Genomic DNA, 23,493 nt, shown 5'->3' with positions numbered 1-23,493 from the left:
CTAATTCAGGCGTCTTGGCACGCCGAAAGCTTCATTAAGACCAAAAGAATGCGGGAGAGAGGGGTAAGTTGGGTAACTTGGGAATGAAATGAGCGGGTTTTCGGTGGAAGGGAAATGGAATCTTTAAAGCCTCGCCAGCCATTTATCAACTGATAGCCAAGTTCTGCGTGTGCCAAGCATAAAAACTAACTTTCAGCTACTTAAAGCGAACTTAAAAACACGAAACAACTCCCTTGTGAACTGCTTCATTTCCCAACGCAGCGACAAGGCGACAGGGCGGCGAAAGAGAAAGAGACGGCCGATGGGGCGGCGAAAGAGATAGAGATAGCAGCAGTGGCAAAAAAGGGGACTGCTTTTTGGGCGCAAAAGTTTCAGTTCGAGTAAATGCGAGTACTACTAGACAGCCATCTACACTAGGAGAAAACATTGCCGCGATACCTCTGCAGAGATCAATACCATAGCTTTATTTCTAATAAATAATACAAATTGGTATAATAACAAATACATTATTAACATTATTTTATGCAAAGCATTGTCAACCAATTAAATGGATTTTATGTTGATCATTCACATGGAAAATTGGAGAATTGATTTTCAATAGCAATACTTCAATACTTGTGGCCAAGAGCCGGAACAGCAACTATTACCACGATCACCCACTTTCCTTTTTAATGCTCTTATAATATAATTTAAAAGTTCCATTCTCTATATTTTTGATGCATAATTTAACATACCCATTAAACATACCCATTTAAATAGTTGGACAATTTTAATAACCGCATTTTGCTCGATGATAGCAACCAATTGAAAAGTATTTTGTAAAGTATTACCTCTGATTTGAAACGTTTTCGATGGAAACATCAATATTTAAGCCACTAGCAAATTCTGTTTTCCCGCTGTTTAAAATTTAAAACTCATCAAACTATACCGAATAACGCGAAGCAGAATAATTTAACGTATATCAAAGCTTAACTGAAAAAGAAAATATTATCACTTTTATTTAGATATGATGGCAATCAAGCTGAATTTGTTTGTCGCCTTTCTGATGATTTCTATATATTATTGCGCAGAGGTAACCAATTGTGATTGCTGAAAAACTATACACAAAAAGCTACTTTTAGGTTTGCTCCCTAGTGGAATTCACAAACATACAGTGCGAGTCATTGGATAAGGATTTTTCCTTATTCGAATATTGCTTATTGAAATCTATAAACCGATCATACAAATATATTTCCGTAAAAGCCAAACTCCTGAAGATACCCATAACCAAAATCAAGGTATATTGAATTATATTTATTTATATATATTCTTTAGCGATTATAATAAGTTACTATCCTTCAATTTAGGTGCGAGTTGGTCTCTACAAGCGTTTGAGTGGCTATAAGCCTTTTCTCTACAATATAACCTATGACGGGTGCAGATTCATAAGTTCGCAAAATCCCAATCCGATTGTTTCTTATTTTTACAGCTTTTTCAAAGAGTTATCCAATATAAACCACATTTGTCCCTATAGCGTAGGTATTCCCCAAGTTATTAGGGTAAATATTTTAATTATGATATGATTTCAGCATGATATTGTGGTCGATAAGCTGCCATATCATAGTATTAACAATAAGCTAACCAAAGTACTGCCCTTTCCGGAGGGAAACTACATGCTTGAAGTGCACTGGATGGCATATGATATTGATAGAGCCATAACCAAGTTCTATTGGTCACTTACTTGATGAGGAGCTCTTTCTCATGTACATACCATATTCATACAATATACATACAATATACATACAATATGCATACAATATACATACAATATGCATACAATATACATACAATTTACATACAATATGCATACAATATATGTACATACATACAAAATGCATACAATATACATACAATATGCATACAATATACATACAATTGTAATCCAATTAGAAATATAATGCATCCAAATTTAACAGACTATTTGGCCATTGATCCTGATCAGAAATATACTTGTATACTTATAGTTACATACTCTTCAACTTGCCTAGCATACCCCTGTACCCTACGAGTAACAGGTATGCGAGTACAAGCGACCCTTTTGCAACCAAGACTGCTGCTAAACTTTTCCCCCAGTGAGGCAAGGACTCGCCAAGTGGAGGGCTCCGTCCACAGAATGGGGAGCCAAAGGACAGGAGCCAGAGGACAGGAGAAAGGAGACAGGGGGAAGGAGCCAGGAGACAGGCGATGGTGTTGGGAATTGTCAGTTGGGGCAGCGCTCGTGGACACGTTGAACGTTTCCAAATTCAATTTGCAAAAGTTGAAAGCTAATGACGACGCCCGAAACTAAGTGGCCACTTGATTTGACTGAAATTTGTCGGCCAAAAAAATCTAGACGCTCTCCCCCGACCCCCAAGGCCCGACCTTTTAGGGAAAAACCCTTTTCCGCTTTCCCGGAAAAGTGTTCAATGCTGCGCGGCTAAGTGCAAGTTTAAACTTGTCAAACGGCTGCGCTCCAAGTGTCAGTGTCGTGGGTGCAAGTAAAGAACCCTTAACCCCGCGCGTTCGGTACATTTTTCGCCCCCTTCCCCCACCCCCCACTTCAAATCGAACGGGCTTACATTTTCCATTTCCACACCTACCACCTCCCCCCCTTCAATTTCTTATTCGCTGCCTTTTAATAAATGATTGCGCTTCGAGGAGCGAGGATGGCGAGCGGTCCGCTGAGTTGTTGGCCACTCAACTATCCATTTCGACCCACTCACTCCTCTTGCTCCACTAGCTCCACCAGCTCCACTCGCCCACAGAGCTCCACCAGCCACAGCTCTTTCCCCAATCACCTGCATGACATTTGCAAAAGTTTTTACCTCTCGCTTTTTCCGCTCGACTGAAATATGAAGTTCTGCCAATAATTTTTGGCTGTAAGCGAAAATGCACTCGATGACACAGCAGCAGATCAGGGGATACTGTCCAGTAATGGCCATAATGGAAACGCTTATAAGCGAAATACTATGTGAAACAATAGTTGAGATATATTAGTGTTGGCTATTAGTGTTGTTTATCGTAATAATTAAAGCTACTATTGCAATCAATACGAATTGTAGCAGCTTGTGGGATTTTGCTAAACAAATCAATTTGAAGATCTGCAGATATATTAAAATATATACATATATATATATAGAGATTTTTTCCCTCTTTACTAAGTAGCTTGTCAGTGGTAGTCGAAGGAGAAGCTTATAATTATCACATTAACCGGCTTTCCCCGTTGACACTTTTCCAGTTCCCCGCATTTTTCCCCGCTGTCCTCGAAAATGATTCGAACATGGTAAAATTACCCATAATTGTCATCGCTCCTTGCAGCCTTTATTCCATAGACCCTGTTTTTTTTCTCGTTTTTTTTTTGGTTTTTTTTTGCCCGGTTCGTTCATCATGTCGTTGGGATCTTCATAACCACTTTGGGTGACTTTTGTTCCGAGTCAACAGCATGGAATGGTTGCAGTGTGAAAAATTCATTTAAGCAGTCGCTAAACTCCGGCATCATATATCATCCTGGACAGAGGAGAAACCAGGACCGCAAAGCGAAGGGACGACCAGGACGACGAGGGGGCAGGGCAAGGCAAGGCAAAGGAGGAATGGCGAAATTGGCAAGGAGCCCGGAGGATCCGAGGAGGAAAGGACCTCGTCCTGGCCTGGTCCTATATACTTGCGGCCACGCTCGGCGCGCCTAGTTCATAAATCATTAGGCTCGATTGTCTGGCTAACACGCTCAGGACCCACTTCTCCCCCACAACACTGGCAGAAAAGTGGGCAGACAGCGCTTAATTCACAAGAAATTCAAATAAAATGTGGTATTTAAAGTAAAATAATGCGGATCAGCAGAAGTGTTTAGGACATAATAAAATAGATAATAAAATGTAAAATAATATGAATGAAAATCCATGTAGAAAACTTTCTTCTACAATCAGGCATGTGTTTTTTTCTTTCTTTATCTTCGGCATTACAAAGTCTGCAGCATTTTCTCTCGGTGTACTTTCCGTGCTTGGCTGGCACACACTAAATTAATAAAGCATTTTGCTATCTCCCACAGTCCCACATCCTCGAAAAAGAAAAGCGACAGAAAAAATAACCCAAGGAAGCAAAATCCAAAGTAATACGAAAGGTAAGCCCCGAAAATTGCAGCTTCAAAAAAAGATAATAAGCAATGAATTATCCTACACGCAACGAATTTCAAAATCAACCCGAACTACAACACCACCCATGTTCCCAGGTACAGATACAGCTACATAGATACATATTCCAAGCTACAGATACAGCTATATCGCCATATCGCTATATGGTGTAGATGCTACATATGTAGATGGGTGTGTGTCCTTTTTGGAATTTATCGCACGTTACGCCTGATGCTGAGAGTTGTAATTTTTCATGAACAACCCGGGGAAACACGCAAGTGGAAAACGCTGAGCGAGATGAAGGTGGACGGAGGAGCAGGGGAAGGAGCAGGGGAAGGACCAGCCAAGGATGGATATGGACAGCGACCTGGAGCTGCAGATGGAGGTGGAGATGGAGATGAAGATGGAGCGACAGTGCCTCACATGACTGACAAACGATCCAAGGCAAAGTGATGCCAACCGGGCACCAGACAAATACGTTTCATTTCAAGGGGTTATAGATGGTTGAAGATTTCATCTGTGATTTTACACAAATATTTCACATTTCTTAACAATAAATAACAAATTAAATAACAAATTAAATAACAAACTAATGCAAGTGAAAAAGAGGTTTTAAAAGGCAACCATATCACCACTGACACTTTTGTCGCCCTTTCGCATATGTAAGCAAAACAGGTGCGTTAGTGAGTGTTAGCACGTGTCTGTGTGCGGTGGTGTATGGTGTATGGTGTGCGGTGTGTGACGACAACAAACTTCATGAAAAGGATAAGCTGAGCGAACAACTCCACACGCGCGCACATAATGCAAGATTAATTTCTGATGTCGTTATAAATAAAAGCCCGAGTATTTTATAGCCACCCCATGCAAAGTAAGGAACGGAAAAAGGACAGAAAAATGCCAAAGGAATTTGCCAGCAGTGGACAAAACACTCACTCACTCACACAGACTTACAGAAACACACACAAGCATAGAAGAGTTAGGTAATATGGGGCGTATACGCAATGCAAAATGGGGCGGCAAACCGAAACCAAAGTCAACGACCACAAGAATAATGTTGCATTTCATTTCTCCCGACAGTAATTCGCGGACGGAACGGTTTTGTTCACATAATCGGATTTGCGCACAAACACACCCACCCACACCCACACCCACACACACACACAGAGATTTTTCATTTTGGCCAAGAGACCATCATAAATTCCGGCAAACGACAAAACACATTTAAATGCGCTTTCTTCCATTCGCTGTGTCACTTGTCGCTCGTTCTGGGCCAACTCTCGAAATGGTTAACTGAGGAATGCATAATTGGTTCATTAAGGGCAAATGGCAAATGGCGAATGGCAAAAACCATTTGAACGCAAATTGAATGCTGTATAATTCAGTTGAATTAGCGATCTGCGCAACGAACAAAAAGAAAAGGTAGAACCTGTTGAATAATGTAAGACATTACCTTTATGCATTTAATAACTGAAATGTGGCTTTTTAGATCACCAAACGCAGTCACTTGCCAACTGTGATAATCTTCAAATTCAGAAACAATTTGCTAATCAAACAGACACCGGCAAAGTTAAACCCATTCAAATTGATGCACTTTTGGTCGACTTCTGAAATGTTTGGATTTGCGAGTAGCTCACTCTCTATATATACATATGTATATATACCGATTGCAATCCATTGGGCAAAACAATTTCAACATCCGCTGGGCGAGCATTAAAAATTAATAACTACACACGAAATATAATTCGCAGCGAACGGCGGCCGGGAAATCCAATGAATTTTCAAATATATTGAAATGTGCGGTCAGTTTATGGAGCGAATATGGTATATACATATATATGTACATACATACTCGCTGGTTGATAAACCGTTTGTCTGGCCAATTATAAATGCATAAATGAATATGGCGTTGCGAGTAACAGGCAGCAATTTTTCATGCCACATTTACGAATTATTATCCCAGACACACCCACACACACACAGCTACACCCACACACACACAGTCGCCTAGGCTAATCAAATTTTCCAGGTGCTAACTGAATTTGGCGATGGAGGAAGGGCGAGCGGTGTAGAGCAGGTATTCAATTAGCCAGAGTGAGGATATACATCAATGTTCCACAGCTGCTGGCCCCCAACTTTCACCACCGCCCCCTTTTCTCCAACGCCCTCTTTTCTCCACCGCACTCTCCCCTTTCCTCTCAGCCCCTTAAGTGGGTTGATGAACTGAAATGAGCCAGTAAACGAGAAGAATGCACAGTGAGAGCAACTTCAGATCTGCATTCATTTAAGGTAATAAACAATTCCATCGGACGAAAGAAAGGTTCTACAGCTATAGTTAAAAAATGGAATATACATATATGTAAGTATGTTAAGTCAACGCCATTAACACTTCATCGGTTATTATCAATCTTTACATTTTAGTTAACATTTTCTTGCGGTGCACTGGGAGTGATGAAGAAGAAAAGGAGGCTAAGCGATGGCCGGTGGCTCACCTGATGACCTGTAAGGCATATTCAGCACTTTTGGCCCATTGTCCCCGCCATTCCCCTCTTACCTCATTTCGCTCCCTTATAAACCTGTCCGCTTGTCTGGATGGCAGGACAATGTATTTAGCTTCTACTTGGCTCCTCAGCTAGCCATTCATTTTAATGTCGTCCTTGTTGTTGGCTACTTGTTGTTCTTGTTGTTGTTGTCGGACTCTGGCTGGGCTCTTAGTCCTTCTAATTGTTGCCATTTTTGTTGCATTTCTCAATTTGTTTGCACACTTATCTCACATGAAGCCCTCGCCGTCCGGACATCGCCATCTAAAAATCGGTCCCAGCCTCGTTTTCAAGATCCTCATGGAGCCACTTCAATTGAATGAGTCTGATGAATAACTCACGAGTATCATTGACTCGAATCTGTGGAGTTGTGCACTTGAGACAAATATGAGTCTAAACAGTTTGTTTACATTGAACGACTGGCTAACTTGACTCTGTTTTAAAACACTAACACTGTTTATCTTATTTTTTATATTATAGGCTATACATAATTGGCCATATTCAAGAAGTGAAAGTGCGAAACATTCGAATTATTGCCGCATTATTAGTGCAATTTAATTACCACAAGTTCGTGGCTTTAAGCACTACACATGTTTTGCTGTTTGCGCAATTTTTCAGCACTTCTGAACTCCCATAAATTTGTACACATCCAAGAAAACACATATCAAATGAAACCAACAACATATTAAGCAGCAACGAAAACTTCGGCCAAGCCAAACTCTTCAAACTAGTCAAAAAAAAAATACAAAAAAATATACAAAAAAAAACACGTAAACAAAGCCGAAAAAAAAAGAACTTTGAGAGCGAGAAGTGCTCAGGAAAACATTTTCGGCGCTTAGTCACGCACCGAACTTTTTCGAATAATATTATCTGAAGAGGGGGGAAAACTAAAATAAAATAAAACTAAGAAGAACAGATACTCAAAACGCCCACGCCCACGCCCGCGTGCCACGCCCACACGCTTAACAATTCAATTTGGGCGCCATAAAAAATGGCAAATGCGGCGGGACGAGATGTAGATAAACTTGGTACAAGGAAACCAGCAGATAAAAACTGAATGGACTCCAAATTTGTTTTGGGTTTTCCCCCAAAACTTGCCAATGTGTGCGCGAGTGTGTGTAAGTGTGTGACTGTGTGTGTGTGGAGCTTACTTCTTTGGGAATGTGCGAAAGTGCAGCAAATCGTTGCAAGCACCGCCAATCCAGTCCGCTTAAGTTGAATCCCCACTTCTGTCCGCGCGCCGCAAAAGTTTAATTGTTCGCCTTGGACTCAGAAAGTCCCTAAAGCGCCCAAAAAAGCCACCCAAAGCCACCCTAAAATCCACCCAAAATCCACCCACTTCACACACTTCATTGGGGAGCTTTGTTGTTGCGATTGCAACATTTGAAGAAATAAGCAAAGCCCGAAAACAAATTTCAAACAAAACGTGCAACACGAGTAAATAAAATTGAGCCAAGCCAAGCAAAGGCAACAGCATCAAATAACATAAAATGAAATAAAATAAAGTAGCACACATAAATATAAATACAAATATAAATAAGAACGGAAACTTCAAGGTTGAGTTGTACGCGTGATCAACTCACTCACTCACGATTCTTTATTATCACATTTTGTAGTACGTATGTATGTACATACTATGTACATAAGAAGCAAGTTCAAGTGCATTATTATCTTATCTGTTTAATGCTTGCTTCGCTTGCGAACATGGTCACATTGGTTACGATAAAGCGTTATCGTGACACGGTATTCATTACACTAACGATGTTTGCGGTGTTCGAATAATTCTACAAGTGCATATATCACATTGATCTCACACAGTAATGTGAATATTAAGTATTAACTTGAATATTAACTCACTTTATTTATCCCAAAGGCCAGTTTAACTAGTAACGAAACGAAGTAAATAGGTGAATGGATTCGTGACACGACTTCAGCACTTTTGCTGCGAAATTTGCATGCAAAATCGCGATGTCGACGTGGAAAAATGGAAAAGCTGCCACACGACAGCAGCAGCAACAACAACAACAATTGAGGCAAAGGAACAACTGCAATTATTCAACAATTTGCAAGGCTTGCTAGTGGGAAAAAGGGGCGTGGCCGGGGCAGCGGCTGCAGGTGGGCGCCAATGTGATGGGAGTGAAAGGGGGAGTGGCAGTGGGAGTGGCCGGCCTGGAAGAAAAGTTCTTCAAACTTTTGCCATGCAAAAGTGTGCTCGAATATATGTAGAAATTGTACATACCTTTATATATAGTATGTATGAAAATGTATAGAAAATATAATATTTTCTTTATGCTTTTTATTGCTATTGTTGCGTTTGTTTTCATGGCAATTTTCAGCGAAACTTTGCTCGAACTCTTTGTTGCCAATAATAAATAATAATAGCATAGAAAAATTGCGTATGAAAACAAAATGAAGTGCAACAAAAGAGTATTTATGCTGAACGTCAAGCTCAAGTGTTTTTGTTCCTTGTTCAAAATTATTATAATAAATTCATGGAATTATTAGTAAGCATTGGTTGAACCACTGCTTTTTTTTCAGTGCACTCTGTCAACTAATTGTTAGAGCTTAGTACAAAAAAAAACATTGATTTGCATAATAGATTCAAAACAAATCGCTGGGCCAAATAACACAAAATTTAATTTTCGTAGCATTTAAATGAAAATTCGGCAGTCTGTTTATATTTTAATTTGATTAAATCCAAAGCGGATTATTAATTGCATGTTTAAATTCATTTCTTTTTATGCCACCTTTGCTGTTTCCTAATTTATAAACTACGTTTAAGCATTGTTGTTAGTTTAGCCATTGATATTCATTGATGTGTGCAACACGTGTACGTCTTTTACTTGAGTGAAAACGCCTCACTTGATTTCGTAAATGCTCTTAACCCACTAAAGCCTTAACCCATACCCCCGACTCACACAGTTTGTTTCCTGTCCAGGTCGGTGTCTTGTTTACAGGTTTTTTTTCGGATCTCTACGGTTTTTGGTTTTTTGCTGTTGGTTTATTTTGCTGTCTTGGCAGAAAACCGTGTAGTCCGATGCAGTGATTCTGCTGCTGTTATAAAATATGAGCTGGAATTAGGCTACCATAGACACACCCATACACTGGCAGCGGCACGCACACACACACACACACACACACGTACGGGATAGACAGGACATATTTGTGCAAAGTTTTCATATATTTTCGTGCCTGGAGTTTGGCCCGCTCCGAGCGGCAGCTGATAAAAAAGCATGTAAAGTGGATGGGGGACAGGAGACTCATGGACATGGAACCAGGGAACAGTGGGAGCTGGGAACTGGTAAGAGGACATATGTCCTGCAGGGACTCGCCTCCTGGCTCCTGGGCTTACAGCGCAAGGTGTGAGCGAGTGTGTGTTTTGTCAAATGTGCACTCATTTCTGCTGAAAAATTGAAGTACATGCATGACTGCTCCAACCTGTCACAGGCCACCACCCACTCGACCAGCCTGAAGAGTGCTCGCCTGCACTGGGAGAAAAACATGGAACTAAGCTTGATCAGCTTGAAAAATAACACTAAACATTACAGAGAATTGCGTTCAATTCAATTAAATAAATATGCTACACATGCTGGAAACTGGCTAACAATTCGGTTGATCTCTTGGAAAACTTTATTTATTTATTTAAAAATTACAAATATTTTCGTATATCTAAACTAACATTTATTATGCTTTATATTGACTTTTAAGACTTCTATGCTTTATATGTAGGTATTCATATTATTTACCCGTTTTTTACCAGAGTGATATCAAGTCCTTTGGCTTGTATTTTATTTTCGGTTTCGTTGTTACTTCGTTTCTTAGTTTTTTGTAGATTTCACAAGATTTCCGGTCACTTCACTAATGAGTTTTACAATGCCCCGTAGCACAGAGTCTCGAGCCCTGGAAATTGTTGATACAATGTCCTTGCACAAACAGTCCTTAAATCCAATCCTTTTCTTGGACAAACAGCCATGTGTGTGTGCTTAATTTAATTTCCCATTCTTCATCTCGCTCTGGTGGTTGAGTGTGTGTGAGTGTGTTAGTGTGAGTATAAGTGTGTGAGTGTGAGTGTGAGTAGAAAGAGGGGCATTTCCATTGAGCCGTGTCTCTGTTTGTCTTCTGCTGGGCGAGGTCATCTTTTAGGAAGGAAGCTGCCGCCGCTTAAGGAAAAACTTTACAACAGCTAAGTGCTTAATTTATGTTGCTCGACTAATTCATTGAGATGGTCGGAGATAAGTTGCAAGGTTCCACTCGAAAACCTGACAAAAGACGCAGCTGAGGTGAGGCTGCCACTTTTGGTAGCAGACTAAATAATTGGGTTGTCGTGTGTGAGATGCCGGTAAAGTGCACGATAATATTTAAAATATATACACTTGATTCAATTTGCAGTAGCAAAGGCACAAATTGAAGTCTTTTTGGGGGGCTAATGGATTATAAAAAACGATACAATGGCAAAACTTTCCGCTTTATTTTGTACATTTTAATCAACTTATGAAGAACTCGCTGCTTTTTTAATGGAAAGCGGGGCACTGAGCGTTTTTAATCGGGAAAGAAAGTTTTCATTTTGCTTGAGCAGCTTTTAAGTGAACGCATAACTATTATAGACGCTTCAAAACCAATTTGAAGTTTATGGACGAACAAAAGCGTGGAATAATCGTAAGACCCTGGTAATGATTAAACTCCTGCAAGTTGTGCGCCACTTTGCTCGTCTGAAAAGTTTGCTCGACTATCGCCTAAATCACAAGGCAACTTTTTAGCCGCAAAGTGATTCATTTATAATCTCGAAGAACTCAACTATTTGGTGCATATCTCCGCCTAAACCAACTGGCCAAAGTTCATTCATAATCTGAGATTGTTTCGCCAACTATTCGCATATACTTCGCATGCATATATAATATATATATGCGAGTATATCTATATAAATATATAAAAGTGTACATAAACACTTTGGCACACTGGCTGGCGGAAGACGAAGACGAAGAAAGGCGGATTTATCATAAACTTTGCTGCCTTTTAATATTCACGTCACACGCTGCGTATGAGTAATTTTGCCCGGCAAATGGCCAAGTCGTGTTTGTTGGCAAAGGGGGCAAGGGGAGCAGCTTTACGAGTGCTAAGTGGATGAAACAAAGTGAATTAAATCAATCCAATTGAACCATAACGATTGAAAGTTTTCGCTCCTATGCGGCCTGTAAAACACTCCACACTTTGAATATGAATTGCAAACACAACACAACGCAGCTTCCAAAATACCCAACTCAAAAGTTGGGACTCTGAAAAGGACAACTCCGAAATCCAACAGATGTCGGAATATAAATGCGTGCATAAATATGCGCCATGCGACAACAATTGATTCTGTTTGCAAATATATTCTACACTTTAAATAAATAATTATTTACGAGCGCAGTGCACGGGTTCAAGGGGCAGGATGCCATTGGTGCTGCCATCGAGGATATCACAGGATATTTTGTGTGCAAAGCTATGACAACGAAGGGTTTATATAAAGGACAAATGTAGTATAATGTATAAATGAAATAAAATATATATTAGGAATATATAATAATGAAGTGAAGTTGCAAGTAGCAGCACCACTTGAATTTATTTGAAGCGAGTTCCTGTTTGTTTGGCCCAGTAAACTTCTCCATCACTGGGTGATTGGTGTGGGAATCGCTCATAAATCTTAACTGCAACAACCATATTTAATTACAAAACTTTTGCCAACTGTCCGCTTTTCCCCCGTCCCCCTTCCCCCTTTTCCCACCGCCAGCTGTGCAGGACATGGAGGTCCCTTTTGTTTTTCTGGTTTTTACCAGCGCGCTGCAGGAAAGGTGGCTTTTCCGAGGGGCGGAAGTGGAGGTTTTCATGGCGTTATTATTACGCATACCCACACAAACACATACACACCCATACGCCCCCTTAGGCTCTTTGCCATTTTTATCGACTGCCAAATGGCCAACACTTGTCCACTCATCCGCTCCCGGCCACATGGCCACTTGGCCACTTGGCCACTTGGCCGCTTGGCCTAACACTTCCGGTCCGGGGCCATAAACCGAAATCTCTTGTTTGCACTGGCCCGGAGTCAAGAAGCAATTGCCAAAAATAAGCGAAGAACAAAAAAAAGGGGGCCGGGCCTGCGAAATCAGTTAACAGGCAATTTCAACTATTTTACAGATTGCGCACGAAATGGCCAAATGAAGCGGGCCAAATGTCAATGCCATCAGTGTAGGCTCAAATGGAGTTCGAAGATCGCCATTAAATCGAATACCTATATATTATATATAACTGTAATGATATATTATTTAAGCATGATTGGTTTGCCCTCAGAGAATAAGTGAAATGCAGTATTACACATTTGAAGGTAACAAACTGCGAAGTAAAGAACATGGCACCAAAACATGTTGTTTACATGAACAAAGCACGCAGCGGAACCCTAAACCCACAACCAGAGCTACTTTGCCCAATTAGCAGAGTGCCGAGCAGCAGGGGGATCATGGACGCTGTACCACTCCACGGATCTCAAGTGGTTTCCCACTACTCCAGCGAAGATAACATCGCCAGTGGTAGCGAGCGATATAAAAGGAGCAGCGAGTGCAGCAGACAACATTCGCTAACCAGCAGAGAAGTTGAAACTGCTGTAGCAGAGGCATTATCGAACGCAACATGAGAGTTTGTGGGTAGCTCCGATCCTGGTTCCTCCACAGAAATAACTCAAGGAGTATCCTCTTTTTTTTTTTTTGTTTTTTGTGTGTGCTTTCTCCTAGACCACTTGCTGCTGATTGGAATCGGTTTGGTGGCCATCGCCGGCGGTCGTGAGGCTCTGGCCCATCCACCCAGGTCCGATCCCGAGCCGTGTACTCCTCCTCCGGATCCGTGCACGACAACAACATGTCCACCACCGCCGCCTCCACCATGCACCACAACACCATGTCCACCACCACCGCCGCCACCGTGCACAACAACACCATGTCCACCACCACCACCTCCCCCGTGCATAACAACCACATGTCCACCACCAGAGCCGCCACCGTGCAGGACAACCACATGTCCACCACCAGAGCCGCCACCGTGCAGGACCACCACATGTCCACCACCAGAGCCGCCACCGTGCAGGACGACCACATGTCCGCCACCACCACCACCACCGTGCACAAGGACTCCACCACCACCACCGTGCACAAGGACTCCACCACCACGCCCCTGCACCAGGACACCACCACCACCCCCCTGCACCAGGACACCACCACCACCACCACCGTGCACCAGGACACCACCACCACCACCGTGCCACAGACCACCACCACCACCACCGTGCACCACCACTCCACCCTGCACCCCACCGTGCACCACCACTCCATCCTGCACCACCACAACCACTTGCCCGCCACCAGTCGGTAACCCTGATGGGGCCAACAGCGGTAACAACAACGAACCTGGATCCGGCGATGCACTGACTCCACAAGCCAAGGTGCTGATCTCGCGCCACGATTGCCGTGGCCAGGACGATGGAGTGTTCCTCGCCGACGTGCGCCACTGTCGCCGCTACTACGTGTGCAGCCGGCAGAGGTCGAAGCGCCAGAACTGCCCCTCCGGCTTCTGGTTCGATCGCCAGCTGAACGCCTGCCGCCTGGCCAGTCTGGTCACCAACTGTGACGCCATGCGCAACTGAGGTGGTTAGCTGCCAGTAGGCCGATGTGCCAGTGTGGCCATGCGCACATGCAACGCAAATTGGCTTTTCAGAACTTCTTTTTTTTTCCACTATTTCAAAGAGTATAGCAAAGCAAGTGTGAATTAATTGTAAACTATTCCAAAGCAGTAATGAGAAATATTCGACCGATCATACAATAAATAAGAGTGAGCAATCATATGAGCAATTCCAGTTGAACAGTTGAACAATGTGACCGTATATGGCCAGCACAGGGTTGCTTTGATCAATTCGCAGTTCGAACTACATATTCAGCTGTCGAGCCATTCATTTACTTTGGAAATCAATCAGAGGGCTTTATTAATATATAGCTAAATATGGAACACGAACGATTAAGCTGTCTGGCCCGCTCTCCAATTGTCATCATCAATTTGCCCGGCGGCAAAATGGAGAAAACTTTCAATCAGCCGACGCAAAAATTGCGAAAAAGCAAAACAAGCTCATAAATTTGTCAACACTTTTGCAGCGACATCGAGGTGGGGGATTGGTGGTGCCACAAGGGAGGAGTGGCGGCAGAAAAGTATGCCACAGTTTGGTGCACATCCATATCCGTTTTATAGGCGTCAACTTTTCGGTCGAGCACTGGAAGGACCAACAACAACAACAACAACAGCAGCAGCAATAACAGTGCGACATTTGTGAGTTAGTGTCTGTGTGGCATTACTATGTCAGGCTATTTATTATATCCTGCCACATACCACCGCCGCGCCTGAGCCACCCACTTGGACTGTGGACTGTGGACCATGGTGGTGCTGGTGGTGGTGGTGGTGCAGGGCATTTGACAGGGCAAAGAATTTATTTGTCGATAAGCATCCTTGATATTTTACGTCGGTGGTTCCCAAGTGGGCCCGGAAAATCTCGCGGCAATCCACAACGCCCCCCCTCAAGTCACTAAATCAGCCAGAGAAAAATAGTCCTTGATGGTTATTCATGGCTTGTTGTAGCTTTTACTTCAGATTGATATACGCTGATGTAAGTCTCGCATTTCTGCGAATGTGAATTGCGCAAATGTCTTCATAAAAGTATGGCTTACGAAAATATGCCAAGCTTTTCGCAATTCTACAGAACTTTAATTTCACTTGTTATATTACTTACACAAAAACAAACTCACTAGCAAACACATATTGCATGCAGATTTTTATTTATAAGATTCTTTCATGTTATTAGTGGCAAGGTGGCAAGAAGTTAAACATTTCACCAGAACCCATTGTTCTTATGTTCTTATGCAATGTCACACTTGCTTTTTCCCATGACAATTACGAGTATTTTGCATTTTAATAATCCTCTCGCTTCGTTGCTGCTACTTGCATTATTTTTCCTGCCTTTTAAAGAGTATATTCTTCTTCCTTTGTAACTATAATATTACTATATTCTTCTTTCATTGTACCTATAAAATTACTATATTCTTCTTCCTTTGTAACTATAATATTATTATATTCTTCCTCCTTTGTACGTATAGTATTAGTATTATTTTTGGGCTTCCATTTTGGGGTCAGCAACACAAATCAAAACGCAAAGCGCCGCAGCTGAGGACCACGAGGCGTCGCGTCTGACTTTTATCATATTTCACTGGGGCATTCGACGACCGCCAAAAAAAAATAAAAAAAAAACAAAAAAGAGAGAAGTAGTAGAAGACCAAGGGCCACCAAAAAAAAGAAAGTAGGCGACGGGAAAAAATTGGGCAGACGAAATTGAAACAACATGGCAGGACCTCGGCTAAGGATACTTTTTGCCATTACCCGCCAAACGGGCCGTGGCAATAAAATGCCGAAAACTTTAAATGCAAAAATGGGTTTTTGGTTGCGTTGCGTTTACATACGTGCATACATACATATATCTATGTCACTCGGTGCTCTGTGTATATGTATTAAATATCTCCGCGCTTTTTTGTGCCGCAAAGTGGCGCGCGAATTGTTTTTGCCCAGTTGGGCGACTGCGAGTGTAACGCATTCGTATTCACGCCCCCCTCTCACTCACACACACTCACACACACACACATTCACACGCAAGCTGTAAAAACACGCACACGTGCATAGGGACAAACATAGATACGCCGGGTGGCCACACACAGATACACCATTGGCATCCTGGCCAAGAAAAATCCAGCAAATTTTCGCCATTTATTCAGATTCGAAAATCGTCAACTGACAAAAGCTGTAAATTGATATTAAAACCAGGATTTCACAAATAAATGAAAGTTACTTGAAAAAGCAGTTTGAGCAGTAACCAATACACGAAAGAATAACAAATAGTAACAGACACCCAAAGTTAATTTGAAAGATGAAATTTCATGAAGCAAGTATTCCAATTTCACTTGTAGCTGAATTTTAAATATAAAATACAACTGCATTTTAAACAGAAATGTCAATAAAAATAGTCCAAACATCAAATCAAGTCTAAGTAAATTGTAAATTAAATATGAAATGCAATAAAAAAAATGCAATACTGATACAATAATGCAAAATACGATGAGTGAAATAAAACTAGATAGCAACTGAGTGATTTCAATGAATTAATTGGGAAATAATCAAAGAGCAGCCTCTCTTTTCGAAATGAAAAAGAATAGACAATTACTTAATGCTTTCAATTTAAATACAAATCATACATGAATACATTTCATTCACTTAAACTCCCATTTAGACTAGTTCGCACATGCGAATTCAAAACAATCACATTCGTATTGTTATTGTATTTAAATATTTCGCATTTCTTTCACAGTAATTGCACATTTTTTTAGATAATTTATTTCAATAATAATTGCACATTAAATGTGGAGCTAACAAGGGCAATTGTTTTGTGGCCGCTTAATTTATGGTTTACAAGCAAACATCAAACACCATGGCGATTCACATTTCTTCGGCTTTAGGCGCTTAATTTTGTTGCATTTTTGCGGATATTTTGCGGCATTAATTAATAAGCAGCATATTTAACACTTACCGCAAAAATCCCGACGACGAACAGCACGGCGTTTGTTAATCATGCGTCATTTATTTATTTGTTTTTTTTTTGTAATTTCCCAGCCAGTCCTTAGATTTTCCCGAATGCCATGCACTTCAGAGGGTTCTGCAAATAATTAAGCGGAAAACGTTCATCATTTATTTGTGTGGCGCGAATTAAGACAGATCCTATGGATAAATAAATAAATAGAGACTTCGTGTACAGCTGCCAAATGACTCCTTCAGGCTGGAAAATATTTTTTTCACATTTTTTTCGCCCGCTCTTTTTTTGTTTTTGCCTCTTTTTTCAGCCATTTTTGCTTACGGCTCGTTTGGGGGGTTCATTTTGTAGATTGCGCGTTGAATTTTTAATTGCCCGCGCAACGAAAAATGTTCAAAATTACAACTAAACTTTAAATTAAACTTGAAACTGCACACACACACAGACCTACACACACAGATGAATGCCCCCAGGGCGTGGTTACGGGGTAAGGAGTCCTTTTGTGCCAGGATATTCGGGGCCCGAAGTGCCGCGCTTTATAACGAGCTCCGCTTTTTCAATTATTAATTAATATCTCGCAGTGCAAAGCGTCGCAGACACATATGCATACGTAGTTAGAACAGCTGTGCTCAAAATAATAGAGCGGAAAAATAAATACAATTCGAATGGAATTTCAAAGCCAACCAACTTTAAAAAACAAAGTGTTAATAATAATTCAATTTTCGCATGGTTTAAGTGCCTTAATCTGCAGCTAATGAATGAATGATTTTTGTAAAATCATGGCTTCCATTATTTTGAGCTGCATAATATTATAGATTGTACAGTTACTGTGAAAAGTTCGCCACCAGTGCAGTGCAGTGGTAAGTGAAAGTTGGAAAGGAAGTAAAATAGTTTTCGAAGCAATTGAAAAACGCTCAACGGAAGGGAAAAACTTTCTGCAGCTCAGTTCATTTTCCCCACCGTTGTCCTCCGCTGCAGTGGCAACAACAATTAGGGCAAAAACAGCAACAAACACGTACACAACTTGCACAATTTGCGAATGGGATTTTCAAATATTATTTTATTTTATTTTCCTCCCAAACATACACATACACATACATATACAGTGGGTGCAGGCAAACGAATTCAATTAAGAGCATTCGCGATCAAGAGGATGACGAAAAGTTTCGGCGGCACAAATTTCCAAGAATTTCCACAGTCAGCCGCAAAAGTACGCGGTCGGAAATCAAAATGATAATAATTAAAAGAAAAATTGCAAGGGAGCTGCGTAGTAACCTTTAATTATGGCACTTATGAAAGTATGAATGGTGTGAATGGCACTTACTTCGATTTTATTCAAATTTTTAAATAAAAACACACACACATGTATGTGTGTGTAGTGTAATTGAAACGCTTTTGAATGCCAAACGAACACAAGTGTGAAATGCATGCGAAATAGGTGTTAACTGAAATCAAAAATTCGAAATTCAACAAACAAAGGAATAAACGCAATTTATGCAAAAAAGACCCTTTCATGGTAATGAAATACGGCCAAAAGGAAAATCCATGTGTTTATTTAGGTAGCAAATAAAGCCAAGACTCAACTGAAAGCTATGCGCATCAAAAGTGTAAATTTCATCAAAAGCCACATTTAATATTTTCCAAACTACAAATGCTTCAAGTCCTGAATTGGCTTACAAAGTGAAAAGAGAAAGAGACTGTATGTATGTTGGTTGGTAACCTTGACGTCTTTAATGCGCTATGTACATACACAGATATGCAAGTTTATAGCCAACTGAGAATTCCCCGAGTGCTCAGAAATTCACATCATGTTAAAGCTGATTATCGCTAACAACAAAGGCAGCAACAACAGCAAAGGTCGGCAAAATGATGTACATACTTATGTACATACACTTGCGGCCAAAAAGCGAAAGTGAAAAATGACTTGGATGTTGCACCTTAAAGGCGAGGGAAAAATAAAATAGTATAAAATAAAATAAAATAGCAGACATATGCAGGCAAGCAACACGAATTCTTTGGCAATTTATTATTAGAAAGAAGCAGACGGCACGAGGCCGCTAGAAAGAGATGGCGCGAGCGCGTGAGAGAGAGATGGCGAAACGCTTGCCAAACACTGAAGAGCAAAGCAGAGAGTGTAGCGGTCGCAGGGCCACGACAGCTGTTTGTGTAGTTGTCGCAACAGCAGCACGCAGCAAGCAGCAAGCAGCAGCAGCAACATGCAGCAACACGCAGCAGCAACAGCAACATTAGGCGCAACAGCAGCAGGCGCAGCAGCACGCAGCAACATCAGCAACTTGGAAAATGCATAGAAACGACCACTTTGATGACCTCTCAATAATATTCAATTTAAAATATTGGATAATTATTTATTACTGTTTTTCAGTAACAATTGTGTTTCTTCAAAGTGCTCATAACATATTCAGTGATATGGCCGAAAGTACTCATTACATGAAGCTATTTAAAATAGCAGCACTTGCCATAATTTAAATGATTTCCTTAATAATCAGCTTCGCCTTGGGAAGGAAACATCAAATGCTGCGAGTAATAACCGCAGCTGCGCAGCAGACGCCTTAATTATATTTATGTTTGCATTAAATGCAAATGACGCGGAACATATAGACCCGCCCGCTACCGCGTAATCCATGAGGTATAAACATTTGCCATGTGTTTTAATATTAGTTTAGAGATTGCGTTGATTTCGGTGGCAGGGGAGCACTGGAGGGAGGCTGTCTGGTCACACACGCGCCGACCAATGCCCATATTCTCATATTCTCAGATTCTCACAGTCTCCGAGTCTCAGAGTCTCTTAGTCTTTGAGTCTCTTAGTCGCCGTGTCTCATCTTCGCAGTGCTCGTTGCCTAGTCAATATTTCATTTGGCACTTGAACCAAATTCTTTTAGTTCGCTGCGAAGGTTGACGTCAAAGTCGCCGTCGACGGCGCAGTCCACCTTTAGTAATGGATTTTCATTTTAATTTGTGTGTAGCAGCATCGATTTTGCCTGTCTGCTTAGTAAATTCGCTAATTTAACCCACAGGCCATGTACACACACATATCTACACATATATATATAAACCTGATAAGAACAAAAAGAATGGCATTTTGTTCAAAACGCAAAAGATTAGACACAATTGCAACTATTTCCCGTTGACAATGCAGTCTGCAATGCAATTTCACAGTCGAATTTTGCGCACACAAAGCGCTGCAAATAATGGCAATTTTGCGTAGTGAACAAAACGAGTGCATTTCAATACCGAACATGATATGAAATCATAGAGCGAATATATATGTATATATTTAGCAAATTTGCCAAAATTAAATACATTGCTGCCCAGCGGGACAGATGTTGTATTATTTGTCGAACGATTACCTCGGGGAACTCGCTGCCAAAATACTTTAATTGATCATAACTTTTCGGTTATCCAAATAACAGGCTTTTGCTTTTCCTCTTTTAATTATAATCAATGTTACTGCTATAATATAGCTGATATAAATATATTTCAAAATATATAAATAAAACATTAAACTTTCTGCAGTTTTTAGAGAGCAAGTAAATGTAGGTAAGCTTAAAGTACTTTATCCCATATTTCGCTCTCGACACTCCAAGCTTTTCCTCTGATACCGAATACCAAGTGAAAACGACATTGAGAATGTTTTCGTATACCATTGTTTTTCATTTCCTGAAACATTCACTTAAGATCTGAAGGCATAACCGCAATCAGGTCATATAGCCGACAGCTCCCATGACAATGTGCAGATACACACAGCATTTACCTATATATATACTATATATATATACTATGTATACACGAGATTTTTCACTTTACATCTTTGGCTTTGTTGTGGCCCAAATTTCTGCAGTGGCTGCAGCGTAAAAAAAAAGAAAATAAATAAATAAATAAGATATATACACAAAAGATAAGAAATATGCCAACGAAACCGCTGTAAAGTGGTTAAGAAAATGTTGTGAAAGATCTATTCTTTGCAGGACAGCAGTTTAAATGCATCATTATAAATAAAAAAGGCGAAGAAAAAATAATCAAATAAATTACTGCCAACGAGTAGAAGCCAAAAAGTGAAAGAAGTACTTTATCTGGCCGTCTCTTTCATTGTGGAAATGGCCATGTTGGTTTTCCATTTTCATGGCATTTTGCATTTCGCTACTGGCTTTTTTTTATTCTTCGTTTTTTATTTTCTTATATTTTGGTCAGTTTTCTTTTTGCTCCCTTTTTTTTTTTGCTGCTGTAATGAAAGCGATTACAAGCCGACAGCAAAGCAGACGATAATCAGGAGGAAAAGCGGGTTGGCTGGTGGAAAAGCCATTTCCTTTTGCCTCTCCACCATCCGCCCCCCTTTGTAAAGTTGTCGGGCAAATTTATGACATTTATTGAAATCGTTTTTCTTTTGGTTTGGCTTTTCCAGCAGCCCAAAAAAATACCCATAGCCATTCCCAGAGTTTTCTGCTCTTTTTCCGTTCTGATTAGTTGTTTGCCATGGCGTTTTCCATCCGAGGAGTCCAGCTGCAATTAGTTTCACATTCCACGGGAAATCGCTGGGAAAATTCCCGGACAATGCAAAAAGGCTTTGCGAGCACTTTGCCACGGCCAAAAATAATGCGGCAAAGAAATGGAAATGAAAATGAAAATACTAGGGAGACACACAAATAATAAATAAGAAGAAATCCCAGCAAATGAGAGGACCTGTTGCTCTGGACACACAAAAGAAAATGGGCGGTCGGTCGGTGGGTCAAAGGAGGCGGAAGGCAGTTAAGCTAACCGAAAGCGGGAAAATCGCAAAAGGAAGTTCGGGCTTAGCAACATAAACTTTTGGCTTAATTTTATTGAAATAAATGGGTCCAAAAATTGAAAAAATTTAATCTCCGCCAAGCTGCAGAGAGATAAACCAAACTAAATGGAGCCAAGTGTGGGAAAACTAGAAGGGCAATTACATCCAGACTAAGAAAATAAATATGAAGTCATGGACGATAATCGAAACAATTAAATACATTAATAAAATAAGTATTAAATATTGATTTGTAGAAGTTAAATTCTACAAAATAAATTCTTGAAAAATAAAGAATAAGAATTGTGTGCTCTTGATATTTAATGATTTATGATTTCCTTTAGGAGCAACCACTTTAGTTTAGAGCTTAAAATGCGACAATAATCCTTTTCCATATTTTATCAGCTGGTCAACATGCCATTAATTACCATCGGAGATTCGCAAAAAAGGAAAACCCTTGTGAAAAAAAAGTTTACCACAACAATTTTGTTTGCCTCGCCCAAATTTATGAGGGCGACATGCTGAAAAAATTTAAGAAAACCAAAATGGGAGCAGCCGAAACCGAATGGAAAACGGAAAATGGAAAATGAGAAGCTGAACTAAGAAATCGACGAGGGCGCGGAAAGTGCGTGTATGCGATAGCCTTGAGCCACATATGTGGGAATGGGATGTAGAGGCTCTTCTCGTCGAGCAGACGAGATGAACATAATGCAAAAGTTTGTCGGCCACCAATAGAAAGAGATGGCTGCACGACGCACGAAAGAGACGGGGCTATTGGCAGTCTAGTGAATTCAATGAGATGGGGCGACAGAAGAGAGAAAACACAGGGAAATCACATTAAAGGGTAATTAACCCCATCAAGATACCCTTTAAGCAAATTAATTTATTCAATATATTCATAAATTCATATTCATAAATTATTAATTTTGTTCATTTTTCGACAGCCCAAATAACTAATAACATCTTTGTTTGGCTTTATAGCTTAGTTCATCAATTCCTAACTGAAACACTGTGTGGCTGCGAGGGTATTTAAAGAAAAGCCGAGGAAAAACCTTCGTCAAAGTTGCCGCCATCGAGATTGTTGTTGTTGTAGTTGTAGTTGTAGCTGGGAAAATCTTTTTCAATAACAGCAGCAGCAGCAGCAACAACAACACAAAACACCCATTACGCATATGTAATAATTTTCATTTTTTCCGAATTTTCCCCTGCTTTTTTTTTTGTTGTTCCTTTCTCTTCGTGTGATCACAGCTGTGCCGGACAAGGAAAAGCGGGAAAAACGAAAGGGAAAATTTGAGATTGAGAGGTTGAGAGAAGGGGAGGGAAGGGGAGAAGCCTGATGGCAGCCGTTTAATTTTTGCTCTTGTTTTTGTTGCTGTCTTTTATTAATGAATT

The 23,493-nt window shown here is 40.6% G+C and overlaps 3 protein-coding genes across 8 annotated transcripts in view; 2 read left to right on the top strand and 1 right to left on the bottom strand.

The window, feature by feature from the left end:
* LOC122623396 (neuropilin and tolloid-like protein 2) overlaps positions 1 to 23,493 on the bottom strand; it is an 86,435-nt gene that overhangs the window by 51,586 nt on the left and 11,356 nt on the right. For all 5 annotated transcript variants that reach the window (XM_043802536.1, XM_043802538.1, XM_043802535.1 and 2 more), the window contains one exon: positions 17,322 to 17,447. In XM_043802536.1, the coding sequence (XP_043658471.1) occupies positions 17,322 to 17,364 (43 nt within the window). In that variant the 5' untranslated portion in view covers positions 17,365 to 17,447. Of the gene's footprint in view, positions 1 to 17,321; positions 17,448 to 23,493 lie in introns of those variants that run through there.
* On the top strand, positions 1,010 to 1,724 carry LOC122623398. 2 transcript variants are annotated; one of them, XM_043802543.1, is made up of 4 exons: positions 1,010 to 1,072; positions 1,122 to 1,277; positions 1,347 to 1,463; positions 1,563 to 1,724. In XM_043802543.1, the coding sequence occupies exons 1-4, from the start codon at positions 1,010 to 1,012 to the stop codon at positions 1,722 to 1,724; spliced, it is 498 nt and encodes a 165-aa protein (XP_043658478.1). The 2 variants fall into 2 exon arrangements, with proteins under 2 accessions (XP_043658478.1, XP_043658477.1); XM_043802542.1 differs by having other exon boundaries at positions 1,347 to 1,514; positions 1,569 to 1,724.
* Positions 13,285 to 14,546, top strand: LOC122623397 (leucine-rich repeat extensin-like protein 3). Its single transcript, XM_043802541.1, has 2 exons — positions 13,285 to 13,352; positions 13,444 to 14,546. Exons 1-2 carry the CDS (start codon positions 13,343 to 13,345, stop codon positions 14,346 to 14,348), a joined length of 915 nt encoding a protein of 304 aa, XP_043658476.1. The 5' UTR covers positions 13,285 to 13,342; the 3' UTR covers positions 14,349 to 14,546.

The sequence above is a fragment of the Drosophila teissieri genome, chromosome X (assembly GCF_016746235.2).
Source record: "Drosophila teissieri strain GT53w chromosome X, Prin_Dtei_1.1, whole genome shotgun sequence".
Taxonomy (NCBI): domain Eukaryota; kingdom Metazoa; phylum Arthropoda; class Insecta; order Diptera; family Drosophilidae; genus Drosophila; species Drosophila teissieri.
This window is presented reverse-complemented; position numbering and strand designations above follow the sequence as displayed.

Coding starts and splice junctions, on each gene's coding strand:
- LOC122623398 (XM_043802542.1), top strand. CDS start 1,010: ATGGCAATCAAGCTGAATTTGTTTGTCGCCTTTCTGATGATTTCTATA. Junction 1,073..1,121: donor CTATATATTATTGCGCAGAG/GTAACCAATTGT, acceptor AGCTACTTTTAG/GTTTGCTCCCTAGTGGAATT. Junction 1,278..1,346: donor TACCCATAACCAAAATCAAG/GTATATTGAATT, acceptor CCTTCAATTTAG/GTGCGAGTTGGTCTCTACAA.